Raw genomic sequence first — 19,442 nt, 5'->3', positions numbered from 1 at the left:
CCAGGTCAAAGTTCATCACGTAAAGTAAACAGGCCGATTTTCGGTTTTACGCTGGTTTTGCACTATTTGTTAGGGGATTTTTTTTTCTGTATGTGCGGAGTTTCTTCACTCACTTTGAAGCTTAATAATTCCTGTGCTTTTTATCGTAAATTTTGGGGGAAGTTTTATGTATTAGGAGATTGGTGTTAGTAAATTTTAGTGGGTAAAGTCCAGGGGGTGAGGAAATAAAGGGGAGTCACGTGTTATATCTGGAGTAGGGTCGGATTTAATGATGATTTTACTCGTTATTAGCCTTTACAATTGTTTTTCTTTATTACAAAAATCATTTCCATTTTAAAAATTATTATAAAAGGGCAAAAAGCTTTATTAATAGCGCATTCTAGAGTTAAACATAATTACATTATTATTCAGAACATTATGAAATATTTATATTTAATACATAAAATCCGTTGAATTAATTGCAATTTTATTTTACTATAAAAAACAATTCTTATGGATCGATGAACGTGTAAAAATTCAATCTTCATTTGTTGCTATTGTCACAATTATCGAACATACAGGCACCGGATGGTGAGCTGTAGAAAACAAAATTGAAGCGTTAACTTGTTTATTATAAATTAACTTCAGATTTAATAAAAGTATAAAAAAAACACTTACTTTAAATGTTCTTTTACGGTTTTCTTAGAGCAAGAAGAATATTTTTCTCCGGGTAATATCACGGAAGAGCAACCTTCTAATCCTTCTTCCACGTCGGAATGACCAACATTGATTCTACAGCATCATATATTTATTGAAAAATGTTGTTAGGATTGAAAAATACTTGGAGAAATTACTTACAGATGTCCTACTTCGTGAACAAACGTATCAATTGTCCAAGACAGATGACGGTCATCGCTGACAATCGCAAATTTTAAGACCGAATTACAAACACCTTGCACCCAAGCCATGCCTTCAAAAAAATTTTTTTTTTAAAAGAACATGAAATTAGAAATCTTCTCGAAGTGAATAACGTAATTAAAAATGCTAAATTTACTACCATTGATTTCTCCTCCTAGTCCTTCTCCTGGTTTTGGACGAGATGAAAATACTTGACGTCTGCAACAAAAGTACATTTCTTAACTCTTGTTACAAGAAAACAGAGAAAATAATACATTTCATCTCCCTATATATTTAACTACAATACTTAAAACAATTAGGAAAGTTTGTGAAAGCTCTTAATGAGGTATGGCAAAAAGTTCTTCAATACCTCGTTGAAAACCTCAAATATACCTTGACACACAGATGTACGTAGAACAGTTTTGGCTTTTGATAGAGAGATCATATACCCTACTAAAAAATCATTTATATTGTTGAAAAGCATATTGCAATATAAGAAAATATGGAAACAATTCGGATGTATGCTTTACAGTATTTTACGTAACAATAGCATGTTACATTCAAAACAGTAAAGATTTTCTATGGAATAAACAGTAATAATAAACAATTAAGAAATAAATGTTTCAAGTAGAAATTCTTTATTCATTCTTACCCACTAAGCACAACAATAATATCGGCTTTTTCTACAATGGGAAACTTCTCCATATCACGCATATTAACAATGACTTCGTTAGCAATAATGGTACGGGGTCTTTCTGTATACAGGCTCTTTTTAATGAAATCTGGTTCGGTTTCGTTCTGAAATGTTAATACAAATAAACAAAAACAGAAAAATAAATGGTATTTTTTAACATTGTTTAACTTACTGTATAGTAGGAGATACGTCCAATCAAACGAAGTGTTATATTAAGTTCTAATCCATCGAGAATATTTTGTGTCTGAAACGCAATAAAATTAATATAATAAACAATTGAATGTGTACAATTACGCAAGAAATAAAGAGTTTAAAGCTTACTGCACTAATTAGATCATTTATATAATCGATAATTTCTTCTTCTGTATCAAATCTTGCAGCGTAGGCACTATCTGTTATTATCAGACATTCAATAACGGGGCATGGTGTGGGATCTAATTCAATATCCAGTATATTTTCCAAGATATTTTCTTCAGCTCTCTTCTTAATCGTAGATAATTCTGCCAAAGTGTATTAAATCTTATTATATTTATAGTTATTGTTAAAATAATGTTAATATTCTTAGGAGGAAGAAATGAACAAAATCTTATGTAGGTAAATTTTAACTTGATAAATAATTAAGATTTATTACAATTAATTTGAAGCGAAATTATAAAATATACTTACTCAACAATTGCTCGAAATCGAAACTCTTTCCATAAATATCTCCTATAATAATAGAGAAAATCACTGGAAATATAATTAAAAAATTCATCTTTGGAGTAGATATGTCGTCTTAATTAATTGTATGTAAGTTTAAGTGTTTATAAAAGTGTTATCAATGAAAGAATTGAATTTTCGACTTAATTGAATTTCCTCTATTTAATTTTACTGAGATATAAAAAAATTACTTCCTTTCCTTTATAATTTGTGTTGATTACATTTAATTTAACCTTTCTCCTTATTAATGAGGTGCTGGCAAAAGTTCCGGATCGATAGGTCAAAGTTTATGGGGTTTCCCCTTAGAGATAATTCAGTTTTACCGCTTAATTTTATGACTAAATAAAATTGGATGGAAATAAATTAATTTTAAATGTTTTTTTAACACTCTCTACCCCGAGGACACTAATAGGGTTTCTTTTTAGTCAGCCAATTATGGATTCAACCCGGCCCTACAATAGTGGATGAACAGTGTCCTGGTATTTTCGATCATCAGAGTTGGATTCCGGATACCCCAGAACACTAAGCTGTCACTTTTAAGTCCTATCCTATACGACTATCACTATAGCAGGATTGTTAATATAGTGTTATGCCCAATTCACACTGTATATTTTAAGCGGGATTAAGCTAAGCCACATTGCCGAAAACAAGTTTAACTACTTGTTTACACTGGGTAATTATCACTTTAGTGACAGAGCTGTGATAAGAATGGATTCTTGACAGAAAATTATATTATTATTTAAANGCGCAGGGTCGGAGGAAAGTAGTTCGGCTGCTCATCCACTATTGGTCCAGACTCTATCAATCTTCTCGCGAAACGACGTTATAGGAGGTACGTTATACGAAAGTTGCTACAATTTTTTCGCTACGTTATAGGAATTTCTGTTATAGGAACGTACGATATAGGGGGGTCGACTGTATAGGGACACACACTTCCATTTATATACATATGTGACAATGCCGAAGGGCCTCCCTATACTTCGGCACCACGTGACCGAAGGGTCGACATCGCGTCGGCGAAGATCGCAATGACAATTTTCGTCAGGACTGACACTATTGTGTCTTCACGGTTAGACACAGAAACCGTTTCGTTCGGGCGGGTGAGCGGTCGCGTGTGGGAGTGAACAGATTTGGGATGGAAGGAGAGACAGAGCACCGGAAGTGACTTACTCAGGACAAAGCACAGGAAGTGACTTACTCAGGACAGAGCAAAGGAAGTGACTTACTCAGAGACGCTTTAACGTAACAACGGTTTAATGGGTAACAAGAGGCCGTATATCTCGATTTTAAATATACTAGGGGTTTGATACATTCCTATGATTCAATACAATAGATATTAGCTATAATTGATATTACGTTTTTTCCCGATTTGAGAGAGAGAGTTTACAGAAGTTTCGCGTGGCGATAAATACCTTGTTTGTTGTCTCACTAAAGATTCTCGAGCGTTCTTGGTGAAGGAAAGTTAAATATTAAACGATAATTAATTTAACGATCACGTATTTTCACAATTTTAACTTACCTGTATTTGGCAGTTAAATTTTTAATTTTCGTTCTTACTTCGGACCACGTTCCGAGGCTCTGGACGTTGGCGTCGGAAAACGAATTTCTACCGCCATTGCCTCATATATAGTTTTATTCCGTTTCGCTCGATCTTTTCCCGCCATATTTCTATTAAAATTGCTATCTTCTCCTCCAACCAATTCTCTGAACGTTTTTTCTCGCTTTCTTCGAATGTTTGTGCATTTGTTTCCACCATTATTTTTGAACTTGTGGTAGACCTCGAGGAAAGCTTGAAGCGACTTAAGCTTCTTTGAGAAAGAGATTTAAGCTGAGCCTGTTGTTGGTAGTTAAACCGGTTTAAAGTTAAGTTCCGTTCATATTTTATTCCTTAAGCTGGCTTAAAATACACAATGTGAATGTGAAAATTTTTTTGTACTTTCTACAATTTGAATTATTTCCTCGCTGAAGCTGAACTTTGGTACAACCAATGAAAAGGAAAAAAAAAGTGCGAAATTCCGAACTGAAGGAGATAGAACTAGCTGCACTAGTTAAAGAAACGCAATTGTTCTACCCATTTATAGAACGGGCGCTACTTATATCACTCGAACAGCCCTGAGATCCTTCAGCTCCTAAAAATAATAACTTTGATACGGTCAACAATGACAGAAATTCGGCTTCTCGGTCTTTGTATGATGAGTGTGCATAAAAGAAGGGTTCTGGAAGCTAAAAATAAATTTGATAAAATAATTTTGGCAAGATTTAACCAGAATTCCAGTAGGCTAGTGCTGAGATAAGATTTAGATAGGTTCGAATAGCATTGCAATTACTGTAATTACTTTTAGCGTTTTGAAATGTTCAAATACCGGTGTTTATTTAAAAAACGGTTTTAACATAAATAATTCTTTATACTACATATTATAAATTATAATTTAATAGTAGTATTTTGTTTTATTATACAGCAAACAAATTTAAATTTAAAATAAAATTAAGAGGTTTTTCATGCGGATTATACAATAAAATATAGTTAAATTTATTTCTAAAAAAACAGTAAAAATAGAAAGAATTGAAACACTAAAAAGAACAATTATAAATTCTCATTAATTTAAATAAATGCCGAATACTGAAAAATTTAATAAGAATTTGATTTTTATAATAACATTTAAATCTTACTTTTAAAAATAAAATTTAAGTTCGAAAGAAATATTATCGTAAATGCTTTTGTCAATTTTAATGTTTAATCGTTCGAACATTATTCTTTCCGTGTCTTCATTGTTCTCAAAGAGGATTGTTTCGGACGATAGATTAACAGTGGACTGAAAATTTTCAATATCGACAAAAAAAGCAATGAAACGAAACGGCATATCCTTTTTTACGTAAAAACACCTTTCCAATTTTGCGATTCCCTCCCGATTGCAAACAGTGTAAAAGCAGTAAACACCGCTTTTCAACATCCTAAAATATCCAAATACTTGCATTATGGCACTGTCGCGAGAGAGGTTTATTGGTAACAGAAGATCGGTGAGATAACAATCTTCGCTCAAAATTACCTCACAGCTGAAATACAACTTCGGCTTTCTATTTTCGTTGGATAATTTTGTAAAATGTTCATTATTATAATTATCATAATGAATCAAGTCGTAATAATTGTCTTTGTATCTGATTTGTGTTTCCTTACTAAAGTAAGTCGGATAATTGGAATAATCTTGAGTCTCGGAAGCATACCGAAGAAGTCCTTTTTCTGTACTAGTTAAGAAGTTAAGTGTAAACACGGAAGATTTCATTTCACTTACACTCATGGCAAGAAATCTGATTTTTTCAATAAATGGTTCGAAAACATTTCTTATTTTCAGTCTCTTAGTTTCTTTTTTCATTAAAATATAAGCCTTTGTACCTGTTTCATTTCTTACTCGTTCTTCGCACCAATGATATACACCTAAGAATAAGCTTATCTCGGTAATAGATTCGCATATGGGTCGAAATACGAGTGTATTAATTGTTGAACTTTTACAGCACAAAAAGTCCTGTGTTGTAAATACGTTTTCTCCGTGTTCATCGAAAGCTTTCCAACAATAATAAATTATGTCTGAATCTTTGACTTCGCAGGCAAAGTCGTGTATTGAGCAAACATTACTCAGTGAGATTTCTTTAATAAGATATATTCTGCATTTCCTCCGTAAATTTTCTATTTTATATCTTTTACTTAAACGATATAAATCGAATGCATGTGTGACAGAGGTGAATTCGGGATCGTCCCTTTCCATGTAGCTGTTTTAATAATATAAAAAACACAAATTATATATTATATATTATATTATATATTATTTATTATATATGTATATTAAAAAACATCATATATTAATTAATTTATGGTGAAGTATTTGTAAAACTTACTTGACAAAATTTCTGATTGTCTGAATTGGATATGGCAATAGAATATGCTTTGAATTTCTTATAGTTACAATTAAAAATTCCATATTTCTGGTCACGACTTTATCGAATAATTCTTGTGAAATGACAATTTCTTGTTTTTCTAAACTTCGGATTCGTAGCAGATTCGAAGACATTCTAAAGTACAAAATCATGTATTATATATTATTTTTAAAAATTAAATTGAATTCTGAATCAATAAAATACCTATAAATTAGAACTGATTTTTCAACGGGGAAGCACATTCATTTCATATTGCCACAATGGAATTACCTATCACACGCCAATTCCAGTGCAATTTTTAATCGAACAATATACGTATGAGGGAGAGATGGAAAACGATGCACCAGATCGACCTTAATAAACTACGGAAGTATTAATTTGCATGAAAACATGCAGAGATATTAGCTAAATATGAAGTTATCTTTTAATTTATATGTAAATAAATAAATAAATAACTGTTATATATAACAGCTGGATTATCCACTGACAAGCTCAAAATGGTTGTAATAATCTCTGTTTAAAAAGATAAAGAGAACAATTCCTAATCTGTCATTATATAACGTAGCAATTATCTGTCAAACTAGAAACACACCTATAAACTGTATTATTCTAGTCATTTTAATCTAGAAATGTTTACAAATTTATCTAAATTAAATAAACTTACTTCGTAAATTTACTCGTTCTTTTCGATCTCTTTAGTTAAACTTCAGAAAAATTAAGTATTTAATTTGAGGAATGATGAGATGAATTCGGTTGTATTATCTCTCGTTTTGAAGTTCAAGTTATTTCTCTTTCAAAGATTAATATTTTGGAGCATCATCCACAACCAACTCTTTACCAGTACTTTGAACACTTCAACATCATTTTACTCTTCCTCTTCCAAGTATCAACTTTATTTTTTCTTTCAAGAGTACGTTTCTTTTTTATTCTCTCGTAGTTTGTCTTTATTAGATTATTCGAACTCTTCACGACGGACTTCATCGAGATTCTAGCACTACTTATATCAACCTCTTTCATATCCTTTCCAGGAAAAGTCGAAGAAATATCATACCTTTTGCTGTCTTATTAATAGTCACATGAATTAGTATAATATCTATTATTATTTTCTATGTAGCCACAGTGACATTTCAGTTATCTCTATACTCATATTTTTTTAAATTTGCCAGATTATTTACATACATTCTTCGAATATTAATGAAATTTTTATAAGTATTTAATAAATTTATTCTAAACCAGTATTAATAGATTAAATATTAGTAATAAATAACAAGGGTAATAACTAATCGCAATATTATAGCTTTCTGTAAGCCCTGCCGAAAAAGGCAACAATGCAAGGAGCTCAGGTTTTTATTATGCTATGCCATCAGTGTATGTCGTCGGGCTGAGATATTCCAGGTCAAAGTTCATCACGTAAAGTAAACAGGCCGATTCTCGGTTTTAAGCTGGTTTTGCACTACGTGTTAAAGGATTTTTTTTTGTGTATGTGCGGAGTTTCTTCACTCACTTTAAAGCTTAATAATTACAGTGTTTTTTATCGTAAAATTTTAAAATTTTCCAGAAAGTTTTATGTATTAAAGGATTGGTGTTACTGAATTTTAGTGGGTAAGGTCGAGGGGGTGAGGAAATAAAGGGGAGTCGTGTGTTATATCTCGAATAGGGTCGGGTTTAATGATGATTTTACTCGTTATTAATCTTTAAAATTATTTATTTATTTATTTATTACAAAATTATTATAAAAGGGCAAAAAGTTTAATTAATAGCCCATTCTAGAGTTAAACATAATTACATTATTATTCAGAACATTATAAAATATTTATATTTAATACATAAAATCAGTTGAATTAATTGCAATTTTATTTTAATATAAAAAAAAATTATTATGGATCGATGAACGTGTAAAAATTCAATCTTCATTTGTTGCTATTGTCACAATTATCGAACATACAGGCACCGTTTGGTGAGCTGTAGAAAACAAAATTGAAGCGTTAACTTGTTTATTATAAATTAACTTCAGGTTTAATAGAAATATAAAAAAAACTTACTTTAAAAATTTTTTTGCGGATTTCTTAGAGCAAGAAGAATATTTTTCTCCAGGTAATACCTCGGTAGAGCAATTTTCTGCTTTATATCTCGTGGTAAAAGAACTATCATTTGAGTAGATTCTACAGAATCATTTATTTATTAAAAAATGTTTTTGGGATTTAAAACTGCTTCGAGAAATTACTTACAGATTCCCTAATTGGTAAACAAAGTTATCAATTGTCGAAGACAGATGACGGTCATCGCTCACCATCGCAAATTTTATGTCCGAATCGCAAGCACCTCGCACCCAACCCATGCCTTCAAATAATTTTTTAAAAAGAACATGAAATTAGAAATCTTCTTGAAGTGAATGACTTAATTAAAAATGCTAAATTTACTATCATTGATTTCTTCTAGTTTATTTTTTATTCTTCGAATGCGTGCAAATATTTTACGTCTGCAACAAAAATACATTTCTTAACTTTTGTTACAAGAAAACAGAAAATGTATTATTTTCATAATACATTTAACTACACTACTCAAAACAATTAGGTAAGTCTGTGAGTGCTCTTATTGAGGTATGGCAAAAAGTTCTTCAATACCTCGAATATACCTTGACACACAGATGTACAGCAGTTTTGGCTGTAGATAGAGAGATNAATGTTTTTGGGATTTAAAACTGCTTCGAGAAATTACTTACAGATTCCCTAATTGGTAAACAAAGTTATCAATTGTCGAAGACAGATGACGGTCATCGCTCACCATCGCAAATTTTATGTCCGAATCGCAAGCACCTCGCACCCAACCCATGTCTTCAAATAATTTTTTAAAAAGAATATGAAATTAGAAATCTTATTGAAGTGAATAATTTAATTAAAAATGCTAAATTTACTACTCTTAGATTCTGTTGCAAAATTATCTCCTGGTCTTGGAATGCGTGTAAATATTTTACGTCTGCAACAAAAATACATTTCTTAACTTTTTTTACAAGAAAACAGAGAAATTAATACATTTAACTACACTACTCAAAACAATTAGGTAAGTCTGTAAGTGCTCTTATTGAGGTATGGCAAAAAGTTCTTCAATACCTCGAATATACCTTGACACACAGATGTACAGCAGTTTTGGCTGTNAAAACAGAGAAAATAATACATTTAACTACACTACTCAAAACAATTAGGTAAGTCTGTAAGTGCTCTTATTGAGGTATGGCAAAAAGTTCTTCAATACCTCGAATATACCTTGACACACAGATGTACAGCAGTTTTGGCTGTAGATAGAGAGATCGTATACCCTACTAAAACATCATTTATATTGTTGAAAAGCATATTGAAATAAATGAAAATATGGCAAAAATTCGTCTCGAATGTATGCTTTACAGTATTTCACGTAACAATAGCATGTTACATTCAGAACAGTAAAGATTTTCCATGCAATAAACAGTAATATGTTTAAGAGTTTTGTCGTTAAAATACAGCAGAAATTTTTATTCATTTTTACCCAGTAATCACAATAATAATATCGGCCTTTTCTACAATGGGAATCTTCTCCATATAACGCATATCATAAGTGACTTCGGTAAGAATGATGGTACGGTGCCTTTCTGTATACAGATTCTTTTTAATGAATTCCGGTTCGGTTTCGTTCTTAAATGTTAATACGCATAAACAAAAAACAGAAAAATAAATGGTACTTTTCAACATTTGTTTAACTTACTGTATACGAGATACGTCCAATCAAACGAAGTGTTATACTAAGTTCTAATTCATCGATAGTATTTTGTGTCTGAAACGCAATAAAATTAATATAATAAACAATTGAATGTGTACAATTACGCAAGAAATAAAGATTTTAAAGCTTACTCCACTAATTATATCATTTATATAATCGTAATTTCTTCTTCGTTATCAAATCTTGCAGCGTAGGCACTATCTGTTATTATCAGACATTCAATAACGGGGCATGGTGTGGAATCTAATTCAGTATCCAGTATATTTTCCAAGATATTTTCTTCAGCTCTCTTCTTAATCGTTGATAATTCTGCCAAAGTGTATTAAATCTTATTATATTTATAGTTATTGTTAAAATAATGTTAATATCCTTAGGAGGAAGAAATGAACAAAATCTTATGTAGCTAAATTGTAACTTGATAAATAATTAAGATTTATTACAATTAATTTGAAGAGAAATTATAAAATATACTCACTCAACAATTGTTGGAAATCGAAACTCTTTCCATAAATATCTCCTATAATAAGAGAGAAAATCACTGGAAATATAATTAAAGAATTCATCTTTCGAGTAGATATGTCGTCTTAATTCATTGTATGCAAGTTTAAGTATTTATAATAGTGTTATCAATGAAAGAATTGAATTTTCGGCTTTATTGAATTTTCTTTATTTAATTTTACTGAGATATAGAAAAATTACTTCCTTTCCTTTATAATTTGTGTTGATTACATTTAATTTAACCTTTCTTCTTATTAATGAGGTGCTGGCAAAAGTTCCGGATCGATAGGTCAAAGTTTATGGGGTTTCCCCTTAGAGATAATTCAGTTTTACCGCTTAATTTTATGATTAAATAAAATTGGATGGAAATAAATTAATTTATATGTTTTTTTAACACTCTCTACCCCGAGGACACTAATAGGNCTTTCGAGTAGATATGTCGTCTTAATTCATTGTATGCAAGTTTAAGTATTTATAATAGTGTTATCAATGAAAGAATTGAATTTTCGGCTTTATTGAATTTTCTTTATTTAATTTTACTGAGATATAGAAAAATTACTTCCTTTCCTTTATAATTTGTGTTGATTACATTTAATTTAACCTTTCTTCTTATTAATGAGGTGCTGGCAAAAGTTCCGGATCGATAGGTCAAAGTTTATGGGGTTTCCCCTTAGAGATAATTCAGTTTTACCGCTTAATTTTATGATTAAATAAAATTGGATGGAAATAAATTAATTTATATGTTTTTTTAACACTCTCTACCCCGAGGACACTAATAGGGTTTCTTGTTAGCCAGCCAATTATTAATTCAACCTGGCCCTACAATAGTGGACGGACAGTGTCCTGGTATTTTCGATCATCAGAGTTGTATTCCGGATACCCCAGAACAGTAAACTGCCACTTTAAGTCCTATCCTATACGACTATCACTATAGCAGGATTATTAATATAGTGTTATACCCTATTCACACTGCATATTTTAAGCGGGATTAAGATTTAAGCAGAATTAATTCAAGCCGCATTGTCGAAAATAAGTTTAACTATTTGTTCACACTGGGTAATTATGACTTTAGTGACAGATAAGAATGGACTCGACAGAAAGTTATATTATTATTATTATTTAAACTTCTTTTATTGAAGCAGCGTATACACGCTAACAGAGAAGAGTATCGTTTGACACGAACAAAGCATTGAAATGGCGACGACGAGCAAAAGAAAATTCGTGTGTTGTAGCCATGATTTGTTCTACGTTTCGTAGTGATCGAATTTGGATGATCCCAAGAAATCAGAAATGGTGGAAAGAGTGTGTTCCTGTAATGGATGAAGTAAATTGGCGTGAAAACTTTAGTGTTTCTAGAGAAACGATTAATTCCTTATATGCTGCATTACCTGAAATGAAAAGAAATAATGAGACGATGTATTTCTACAGATAAAAGAGTAGCAATTGCTGTATACACAGTACATTCGTCTGGCATCGTCGTCTGAATATAGGACTATTTCGCGTCTGTTTGGTGTAGGAAAATCCACGGTTTGTAAAATTGTTATAGACGTTTGCAATGCAGTTATAAATACAGTAGGGCATCGATTATCCGACTCAATTGGGGACTTGGGTTGGTCGGATAACTGAAAAATCAAATAACCGAAAAGTATGAAAAAATACATTAACCTACTTCGCGTTGAATTTTCATCGATGTTAAGCCTAACAAAATTTTTTAAAATAATAATCGTCGCTATCGAGACATTCCAATTTCCAACGCGAGTGTTGAGTGTTGAAGTCAACAATTTGACGTCATCAACGACGTTCCAACTCGAGTAAGAAGTGCTTAGTTCCCATAATTCCATTCTCAGCAAGATGGATTCCATTCAAATGTCTTACCAATTACCCACAATTCATTGGAAAGTAGCAGTCAACATATCTGTTGAGTGCTGAGTGTGTTGAATCAGCGCTGACAACAGCGCTACCTCAACGTTGAAAAAAGGAACGAATTTTAACGAATGTTGAGATCAGCGCTGAGTCAGGGTTGAAAATTGGAATGTCACGTATTGTATCGTTAAAAATTAGAAAATTATGTCTCGTTTAAATACTGATCCTCCCTTTCATGGTCGAGACAGTATTGTCAGCTAAAACACGCAAAATTTAACAAAAATAATATTAAAGTAGCCAAGATATAGCGAAATATTGTAGCGCCACATCTCTAGCGGACATTTGAATTTGCCGACTAGAACGCGGTCGGTTAACCGATGTGGCTCTCAAAGCTTACGTTGCACCCTCACGTAATGCTTGATATGACTTGTGAAATTTTTTTTTAAAAAACTACAATTTTTTAGTACTTTCTACAATTTGAATTATTTCCTCGGTGAAGCTGAACTTTGGTACAGTACAACCAATGAAAAAGAAAAAAAAATGTGCGAAATTCCGAACTGAAGGAGAAAGAACTAGCTGTACTAGTTAAAGGAACGCAATTGTTCTACCCGTTTATAAAAGGGCGCTACTTATATCACTTGAACAGCCCTGAGATCCTTCAGCACCTTACACAGGATAAAAACTTTGATACGGTCAACAATGACAGAAATTCGGCTTGTCGGTCTTTGTATGATGAGTGTGCATAAAAAGAAGGTTCTGGAAGCTAAAAATAAATTTGAGAAAGAAGTTTTGACAAGATTTAGCCAGAACTGCAGTAGGCTAGTGCTGAGATAAGATTTACATTGGTTCGAATAGCATTGCAATTTCTGTAATCACTTTTGGCGTTTTGAAATGTTCAAATAACGTTGTTTATTTAAAAAAATTATTTTTATCTTATTTTTGCCACCCCTAAAGAAAATCCTGCCTATGTCCTTGCTAAAGGACTTCTCGTTTCTTTAGAAAGTCCTCCCGAAGGCATTCCCCTTTGGCGATTTGTCCAAGTGTTTGTTGCCGTACACAAATAAACAAAACCAAACCTGACATCAACTTTGGAACTGGCAGCACATTGAACAAGTTCTGTCGTACCTCAACTCAATGTTACGATAATCAAAGTTCTGCTTACGTCGGGGATGCAGTAAGAACAAGTTCTTCAAAACGTACAGAACGTTTTAACATTATAATATGTAGTATAAAGAATTATTTATTATAATTTAATAGTAGTATTTGTTTTATTATACAGCAAACAAATCTAAATTTAAAATAATATTAAGGGGTTCTTTATGCGGATTATACAATATAATATAGTTAAATTTATTTCTAAGAAAACAGTAAAAATAGAAAGAATTGAAACACTAAAAGATAAAAAGAACAATTATAAATTTTCATTAACTTAAATAAATGCCGAATAATGAAAAATTTTAATAACAATCTTATTTTTAAAAATAAAATTTAAGTTCGAAAGAAATATTATCGTAAATGCTTTTGTCAATTTTAATGTTTAATTGTTCGAACATTTCTTCCGTTTCTTCATCGTTCTCAAAGAGGATTGTTTCGGACGATAGATTAACAGTAGACTGAAAATTTTCAATATCGACAAAAAAAGCAATGAAACGAAACGGCATATCCTTTTTTAGGTAAAAACACCTTTCCAATTTTGCGATTCCCTCCCGATTGCAAACAGTGTAAAAGTAGTGAATATCGCTATTCAACGTCTTAATATATCCAAATACTTGCATAATGGCACTGTCGCGAGAGAGGTTTATTGGTAAGAGAAGATCGGTGAGGTAAGAATCTTCGCTCAAAATTACCTCACAGCTGAAATACAACTTTGGCTTCCTATTTTCGTTGGTTATTCTTGTAAAATGTTCATTATTACTAATATAATCAATCAAGTCGTAATAATTTTCTATGTATCTGGTTTGTGTTTCCTTACTAAAGTAACTCGGATAATTGGAATAATCTTGAGTCTCGGAAGCATACCGAAGAAGTCCTTTTTCTGTACTTGTTAAGAAGTTAAGTGTAAACACGGAAGATTTCATTTCACTTACACTCATGGCAAGAAATCTGATTTTTTCAATAAATGGCTCAAAAACATCTCTTATTTTCAGTCTCTTAGTTTCTTTTTCCATTAAAACATAAGCCTTTGTACCTGTTTCGTTTTTTACTCGTTCTTCGCACCAATGATATACACCTAAGAATAAGCTTATCTCGGTAACAGATTCGCATATGGGTCGAGATACGAGTGTATTAATTGTTGAACTTTTACAGCACAGAAAGTCCCGTGTTGTAAATACGTTTTCTCCGTGTTCATCGAAAGCTTTCCAACAATAATAAATTATGTCTGAATCTTTGACTTCGCAGGCAAAGTCGTGTATTGAGCAAACATTACTCAGTGAGATTTCTGTAATAAGATATATTCTGCATTTTCTCCGTAAATTTTCTATTTGAAATTTTTTACTTAAACGATATAAATCGAATGCCTGTGTGACAGAGGTGAATTCGGGATCGTCCCTTTCCACGTAGCTATTTTAATAATATAAAAAACACAATTTATAACATTACATATTAATAAATTAATGATGAAGTATTTGGAAAACTTACTTGACAAAATTTCTGATTGTCTGACTTGGATATGGCAATATAATATGCCTTGAATTTCTTATAGTTACAATTAAAAATTCCATATTCCTGGTCACGACTTTATCGAATAATTCTTGTGAAATAACAATTTCTTGTTTTTCTAAACTTCGGATTCGTAGCAGATTCGAAGACATTCTAAAGTACAAAATCATGTATTATATAATTATTTTTAAAAATTAATTTCATTTGCAAAGTTAAATTATCATTTCTTTTCAGAGGCGTTCGCACATAATTGCCAAGTATATGATAATAGTCAGCTGTAATTACAGGCGAAAATTTTGTACTCAGCTGTTTAATTTGATATATTTATATTAATGTAATCAACGAACATGTAAAATTCTGAATCAATAAAATACGTATAAATTAGAACTGACTTCTCAATGGGGAAGCACATTCATTTAATACCGCTACAGTGGAATTACCTATCACAGGCCAACTCGAGTGCAATTTTAATCAAACAATACACGTGTGAGGGACAGAAAACGATGCATCAGATCGACCTTAATAAACTACGGAAGTATTAATTTGTATGGAAACAAGCTGAGATTTTATATTATCTTTCAATTTATATATAAATAAATAACTAAACAACTCTGTTATAACAGAGTTTTGGTTATGCAGTGACAAACTCAAAACGGACCTAATGACCTTTGTTTAAAAAGTTAAAGAGAACAATTCTTAGTCTGTAATTATATAACGTAGCAATCATCTGTCAAACTGTATTCTTCTAGTCATTTTAATCTAGAAACGTTTACAAATTTATCTAAATTAAATAAACTTAAAACTTACTTCGTAAATTTACTCGTTCTTTTCGGTCTCTTTAGTTAAACTTCAGAAAAACTAAGCATTTAATTTGAGGGATGATGAGAAAAATTCGGTTGTATTATCTCTCGTTTTGAAGTTCAAGTTGTTTCTCTTTCAAAGATTAATATTTTGGAGCATCATCCATTACCAACTCTTTACCAGTACTTTGAACACTTCAACATCATTTTACTCTCCCTCTTCCAAGTATCAACTTTATTCTTTCTTTCAAGAGTATGTTTTTTCTTTTATTCTCTTGAGGTTTCTCTTCAGAGGTTGATATTAGATTATTCGAAGTCTTCACGACAGATTTAATCAAGATTCTAGCACCATTTATATCAATCGCTTTCGTATTATTTCCAGGAAAAGTCGAAGAAATATCATACCTTTTGCTGCCTCATTAATGCTCAGATGAATTAGTATAATATCTATCATTATTTTCTATGTAGTCACAGTGACATTCCAGTTATCTCTATATTCATATTTTTGTGTAATTTGCCAGACTATTTACATATATTCTCCGGATATTAATAAGATTATTTTAATGCATTAAAATTTTATAAGTATTTCATAAATTTATTCTAAACCAATATTAATATTAAATAACAAGGGTAATAACTAATCGCAATATTATAGCTTTCTGTAAGTCCTGCCGAAAAAGGCAACAATACAAGGGTCTCAGATTTTCTTTCTTCTATGCCATCAGTGTCTGTCGTCGGGCTGAGATATTCCAGGTCAAAGTTCATCACGTAAAGTAAACAGGCCGATTCTCGGTTTTAAGCTGGTTTTGCACTATTTGTTAGGGGATTTTTTTTCTGTATGTGCGGAGTTTCTTCACTCACTTTGAAGCTTAATAATTCCTGTGCTTTTTATCGTAAATTTTGGAAATTTTGCGGGAAGTTTTATGTATTAGGAGATTGGTGTTAGTAAATTTTAGTGGGTAAAGTCGAGGGGGTGAGGAAATAAAAAGGAGTCGCGTGTTATATCTCGAATAGGGTCGGGTTTAATGATGAATTTACTCGTTATTAATCTTTAAAATTATTTATTTATTTATTTATTACAAAATTATTATAAAAGGGCAAAAAGTTTAATTATTAGCCCATTCTAGAGTTAAACATAATTACATTATTATTCAGAACATTATAAAATATTTATATTTAATACATAAAATCAGTTGAATTAATTGCAATTTTATTTTAATATAAAAAAAAATTATTATGGATCGATGAACGTGTAAAAATTCAATCTTCATTTGTTGCTATTGTCACAATTATCGAACATACAGGCACCGTTTGGTGAGCTGTAGAAAACAAAATTAAAGTGTTAACTTGTTTATTATAAATTAACTTCAGGTTTAATAAAAATATAAAAAAAACTTACTTTAAAAATTTTTTTGCGGATTTCTTAGAGCAAGAAGAATATTTTTCTCCAGGTAATACCTCGGTAGAGCAATTTTCTGCTTTATATCTCGTGGTAAAAGAACTATCATTTGAGTAGATTCTACAGAATCATTTATTTATTAAAAAATGTTTTTGGGATTTAAAACTGCTTCGAGAAATTACTTACAGATTCCCTAATTGGTAAACAAAGTTATCAATTGTCGAAGACAGATGACGGTCATCGCTCACCATCGCAAATTTTATGTCCGAATCGCAAGCACCTCGCACCCAACCCATGCCTTCAAATAATTTTTTAAAAAGAACATGAAATTAGAAATCTTCTTGAAGTGAATGACTTAATTAAAAATGCTAAATTTACTATCATTGATTTCTTCTAGTTTATTTTTTATTCTTCGAATGCGTGCAAATATTTTACGTCTGCAACAAAAATACATTTCTTAACTTTTGTTACAAGAAAACAGAAAATGTATTATTTTCATAATACATTTAACTACACTACTCAAAACAATTAGGTAAGTCTGTGAGTGCTCTTATTGAGGTATGGCAAAAAGTTCTTCAATACCTCGAATATACCTTGACACACAGATGTACAGCAGTTTTGGCTGTAGATAGAGAGATCGTATACCCTACTAAAACATCATTTATATTGTTGAAAAGCATATTGAAATAAATGAAAATATGGCAAAAATTCGGCTCGAATGTATTCTTTACAGTATTTTACGTAACAATAGCATGTTACATTCAGAACAGTAAAGATTTTCCATGCAATAAACAGTAATATGTTTAAGAGTTCTGTCGTTAAAATACAGCAGAAATTTTTATTCATTTTTACCCAGTAATCACAATAATAATATCGGCCTTTTCTACAATGGGAATCTTCTCCATATAACGCATATCATAAGTGACTTCGGTAAGAATGATGGTACGGTGCCTTTCTGTATACAGATTCTTTTTAATGAATTCCGGTTCGGTTTCGTTCTTAAATGTTAATACGCATAAACAAAAAACAGAAAAATAAATGGTACTTTTCAACATTTGTTTAACTTACTGTATACGAGATACGTCCAATCAAACGAAGTGTTATACTAAGTTCTAATTCATCGATAGTATTTTGTGTCTGAAACGCAATAAAATTAATATAATAAACAATTGAATGTGTACAATTACGCAAGAAATAAAGATTTTAAAGCTTACTCCACTAATTATATCATTTATATAATCGTAATTTCTTCTTCGTTATCAAATCTTGCAGCGTAGGCACTATCTGTTATTATCAGACATTCAATAACGGGGCATGGTGTGGAATCTAATTCAGTATCCAGTATATTTTCCAAGATATTTTCTTCAGCTCTCTTGTTAATCGTTGATAATTCTGCCAAAGTGTATTAAATCTTATTATTTTTATATTTATAGTTATTGTTAAAATAATGTTAATATTCTTAGGAGGAAGAAATGAACAAAATCTTATGTAGCTAAATTGTAACTTGATAAATAATTAAGATTTATTACAATTAATTTGAAGAGAAATTATAAAATATACTCACTCAACAATTGTTGGAAATCGAAACTCTTTCCATAAATATCTCCAACAATACGAGAGAAAATCACTGGAAATATAATTAAAGAATTCATCTTTGGAGTAGATATGTCGTCTTAATTGTATGTAAGTTTAAGTATTTATAAAAGTGTTATCGATGAAAGAAATCAAATTTTCCACTTAATTGAATTTCCTCTATTTAATTTTACTGAGATATAGAAAAATTACTTCCTTTCCTTTATAACTTGTGTTGATTACATTTAATTTAACGTTTCTCTTTATTAATGAGGTGCTGGCAAAAGTTCCGGGTCGATAGGTCAAAGTTAACGGAGGTTTCCCCGTAAAGATAATTCAGTTTTACCGCTTAATTTTATGATTAAATAAAATTGGATGGAAATAAATTAATTTTAAATGTTTTTTTTTAACACAATCTACCCCGAGGAGACTGAGAGGGTTTCTTTTTAGCCAGCCAATTATGAATTCAACCTGGCCCTGCAATAGTGGACGGATAGTGTCCTGGTGTTTTCGATCATCAGAATTAGATTCCGGATACCCCAGAACAGTAAGCCGCCACTTAACTTTTATCATATACTACTATCACTATAGCAGGATTGTTAATGTAATCCATTATGGATAGGATTAGTACTAAGTCAAGTCTGCAATGGATGTGGACCTCACCTCAGTGTATTTGAATACATATTTTATTTATTTT

General features: G+C 31.1%; 3 protein-coding genes and 1 long non-coding RNA gene across 5 annotated transcripts; all 4 read right to left on the bottom strand.

The window, feature by feature from the left end:
* Window positions 1-142: 142 nt before the first annotated feature.
* On the bottom strand, window positions 143-2,370 carry LOC111636017 (venom metalloproteinase antarease-like TpachMP_A). Its single transcript, XM_023381170.1, has 8 exons — window positions 2,237-2,370; window positions 1,892-2,070; window positions 1,743-1,814; window positions 1,529-1,674; window positions 1,037-1,095; window positions 838-949; window positions 658-771; window positions 143-575 (listed from the first exon to the last, which is right to left on the bottom strand). Exons 1-8 carry the CDS (start codon window positions 2,322-2,324, stop codon window positions 524-526), a joined length of 822 nt encoding a protein of 273 aa, XP_023236938.1. The 5' UTR covers window positions 2,325-2,370; the 3' UTR covers window positions 143-523.
* Window positions 2,371-4,886: 2,516 nt separating this feature from the next.
* LOC111636014 lies at window positions 4,887-7,335 on the bottom strand. The gene is made up of 3 exons (XM_023381167.1): window positions 6,864-7,335; window positions 6,161-6,334; window positions 4,887-6,034 (listed from the first exon to the last, which is right to left on the bottom strand). Exons 2-3 carry the CDS (start codon window positions 6,331-6,333, stop codon window positions 4,942-4,944), a joined length of 1,266 nt encoding a protein of 421 aa, XP_023236935.1. The 5' UTR covers window position 6,334; window positions 6,864-7,335; the 3' UTR covers window positions 4,887-4,941.
* Window positions 7,336-8,927: 1,592 nt separating this feature from the next.
* LOC111636004 lies at window positions 8,928-10,508 on the bottom strand. Of its 2 annotated transcripts, XR_002758473.1 has the most exons (5): window positions 10,428-10,508; window positions 10,084-10,261; window positions 9,938-10,006; window positions 9,117-9,175; window positions 8,928-9,033 (listed from the first exon to the last, which is right to left on the bottom strand). It is a non-coding gene; the product is annotated as an uncharacterized LOC111636004 (long non-coding RNA). The 2 variants fall into 2 exon arrangements; XR_002758472.1 differs by having other exon boundaries at window positions 8,928-9,175.
* Window positions 10,509-13,757: 3,249 nt separating this feature from the next.
* LOC111636003 lies at window positions 13,758-16,258 on the bottom strand. Its single transcript, XM_023381154.1, has 3 exons — window positions 15,782-16,258; window positions 14,954-15,127; window positions 13,758-14,875 (listed from the first exon to the last, which is right to left on the bottom strand). The coding sequence occupies exons 2-3, from the start codon at window positions 15,124-15,126 to the stop codon at window positions 13,789-13,791; spliced, it is 1,260 nt and encodes a 419-aa protein (XP_023236922.1). The 5' UTR covers window position 15,127; window positions 15,782-16,258; the 3' UTR covers window positions 13,758-13,788.
* Window positions 16,259-19,442: the final 3,184 nt, after the last annotated feature.

This window comes from Centruroides sculpturatus, unplaced genomic scaffold, assembly GCF_000671375.1.
Source record: "Centruroides sculpturatus isolate CEXI.00-Female unplaced genomic scaffold, Cexi_2.0 scaffold1015, whole genome shotgun sequence".
NCBI classification, from domain to species: Eukaryota; Metazoa; Arthropoda; class Arachnida; order Scorpiones; family Buthidae; genus Centruroides; species Centruroides sculpturatus.
The sequence above is the reverse complement of the archived record's forward strand: the minus strand, read 5'-3'. Positions and strand labels throughout refer to the sequence as shown.

Bases quoted from the DNA above. Each gene is read 5' to 3' on its own strand.
- LOC111636017 (XM_023381170.1), bottom strand. From the start codon at position 2,324: ATGAATTTTTTAATTATATTTCCAGTGATTTTCTCTATTATTATAGGA. The intron at 2,071-2,236 runs GTAAGTATATTT...ACACTTTGGCAG, and splicing joins CGATTTCGAGCAATTGTTGA to AATTATCTACGATTAAGAAG. The intron at 1,815-1,891 runs GTAAGCTTTAAA...ATTGCGTTTCAG, and splicing joins TAAATGATCTAATTAGTGCA to ACACAAAATATTCTCGATGG.
- LOC111636014 (XM_023381167.1), bottom strand. From the start codon at position 6,333: ATGTCTTCGAATCTGCTACGAATCCGAAGTTTAGAAAAACAAGAAATT. The intron at 6,035-6,160 runs GTAAGTTTTACA...TTATTAAAACAG, and splicing joins ACAATCAGAAATTTTGTCAA to CTACATGGAAAGGGACGATC.
- LOC111636003 (XM_023381154.1), bottom strand. From the start codon at position 15,126: ATGTCTTCGAATCTGCTACGAATCCGAAGTTTAGAAAAACAAGAAATT. The intron at 14,876-14,953 runs GTAAGTTTTCCA...TTATTAAAATAG, and splicing joins ACAATCAGAAATTTTGTCAA to CTACGTGGAAAGGGACGATC.